Here is a 2,209-nt window from a genome sequence, read left to right as displayed (position 1 = left end):
ATATATATCATGATAGAAACATATATATACATATGTATATATATCGTATGCTATATAAATATATAATATAAATAATATATAAATATATGCATATATACATACATATATGTACATACCTATATATATATATACATGCATATATGGGTACAGGACATTAAAAAATCGTAGGCAAAATGAGAAACGAGAATATGAAAAACAAAAACATAGAAAACCAACTTTTTTCGAACAACGAAAGAAAGAAACAGAGAAACGAGATCAGTTGTCCCTTGTTTTATCTACTCCGCATTTCGAAGGTAGGCGTCTACAGAGAGTCGAACCCTGTACCCCTCAGATACCGACTGAGTGCTCTATACCATTTAGCTAAGCAGCCTTTTATCTAAATGGTATAGAGCGCTCAGCAGTATCTGAGAGGTACAGGGTTCGAGTCTCTGTAGCCGCTTACTGCAACTCTTCTCCATCTTCCAGGGGTATTTTCAAGGCTGGTTTCATTGGTTACTCCGCGTTCAAATTTATTTTATTTTCTGTAGTATATATATATATATATATATATATGTGTGTTCTTTTACTTGTTTCAGTCATTCAACTAGTACTTATTCTATCAGTCTCTTTTGCCGAACCGCTATGTTATGGGGACATAAACATACCAACATCGGTTGTCAAGCGTTGGTGGTGGTGGTGGGGGACAAACATAGACACACACAAACATATATATATACGACGGGTTTCTTTCAGTTTCCGTCTACCAAATCCACTCACAAGGCTCTGGTCGGCCCGATGCTATAGTAGAAGACACTTGCCGAAGGTGCCACGCAGTGGGACTGAACCCGGAATCGCGTGGTTTGGAAGCAGCCTACTTAACACACAACACGATAAAGAGAGGCTGAGAGAGAGAGAGAGAGAGAGAGAGAGAGAGAGAGAGAGAGGAGAGGGAAAGAAAGATAGAGGGAAGGGCGTTATGGAACGAAAGAAGGAAAAAAGTGTTGTGCGAGTTGCAACAATCTTTGATTAAGAAACAAATTATAATTTTTGTTTTTGATCTTACCTTCATAAACAATAATTATAGTTCCAATGCAAAATAGCAATTTGATTGATTTGATCCAAATATTTCTCCTGCCAAGAATCCGAAAGAACATAATGTACGAGTTAGATTTCCATGTTTTCAACTTAAGTTTCATTATCTAAACGATGGAATGTTCAGCGCGTATTCACAATATTAAGATTTGACTTACTGTCCCTGTGTGAAAATATTAATGGTAAATATTGTTTTTTGGAAACTTAGATATAATAAATCCAGTGATATGGGTGAATTATTATTTCAAATAATTGAAAAACTGGAATGGAAGATTTGGTTGTTTCAGGAAAAAGAAAACGAATGAAATGATGTTTGTAAATAAGTTATTTGAAGCTACACACGTCCGAAGCTACTTGTCCGAAAATAGAAATTACATGTGGACAGTCTTATGTTAAAATAATAAATTATAAAACTTCATGTCCGAAATAAAAAAAATTTGAACAATTTTCTCAGGGTTGTGACATCTGCCGTAAGCAGAATTTCTGGCTTGAACAACGCACCAGCTGTTTACATAAATAAAATATTGAGAAAGAATAGAATGGATAATTTTGTTAGCATACAAAAAACACAAAACCAAAAACAAAAACCAGATTGAGAGTCCTACGATATTTAGTTATGATCGATTATAGCCTGAGTTCAAATCGAGCCGAAGTCAGCACCAACTTTTGTTTTTCTGGGTATGAATAAAAATCACGTCACTCATTTATCGATTATACTCCTCCACAAAGTGTGTCATTTAGTATTCTTTTTTTTTTATTATTCTTTTACCTGATTCAGTCATCGGACAGCGGCCATGCTGTAGCACAGCTTTGAAGGATTTAGATGAACAAATCAACTCCAGTACTTACTGTATGGGACTTAATTTTTTTTACCGAGCCGCCCGCTTATGGGGACGTAAGCAAACAAATATGGTTTGTTAAGCGGTGTGGGAACGAACGCAGCACCACACACACACACAGACACACACACACACACGACAAGTACGAAAAGGAAAAACGCTTTCACTACATTTGCACTTGTTTCGGTATCATTCCGTATTTAATGCCGTTGTACATAAAAGATTCCGCATGCGATACATGTGCCAGATTATATTCTTTTCTACTCTAGGCACATGGCCCAAAACTTTTTTGGGGAGGG

At 36.2% G+C, this 2,209-nt stretch overlaps 1 protein-coding gene across 1 annotated transcript in view; it reads right to left on the bottom strand.

Moving 5' to 3' along the window:
• Positions 1–1,566, bottom strand: part of LOC106877665 (carbohydrate sulfotransferase 11) — a 26,240-nt gene extending 24,674 nt beyond the window's left edge. The window contains exon 1 of the mRNA XM_014926613.2: positions 1,043–1,566. Within this exon, the coding sequence (XP_014782099.1) occupies positions 1,043–1,175 (133 nt within the window). The 5' untranslated portion in view covers positions 1,176–1,566. The remainder of the gene's footprint in view (positions 1–1,042) is intronic.
• Between the last annotated feature and the right edge of the window lie 643 nt (positions 1,567–2,209).

This window comes from Octopus bimaculoides, chromosome 1 (assembly GCF_001194135.2).
Source record: "Octopus bimaculoides isolate UCB-OBI-ISO-001 chromosome 1, ASM119413v2, whole genome shotgun sequence".
NCBI lineage: Eukaryota > Metazoa > Mollusca > Cephalopoda > Octopoda > Octopodidae > Octopus > Octopus bimaculoides.
Note: the sequence above shows the minus strand (reverse complement) of the source record. Positions and strands in the feature narration are given on the sequence as shown.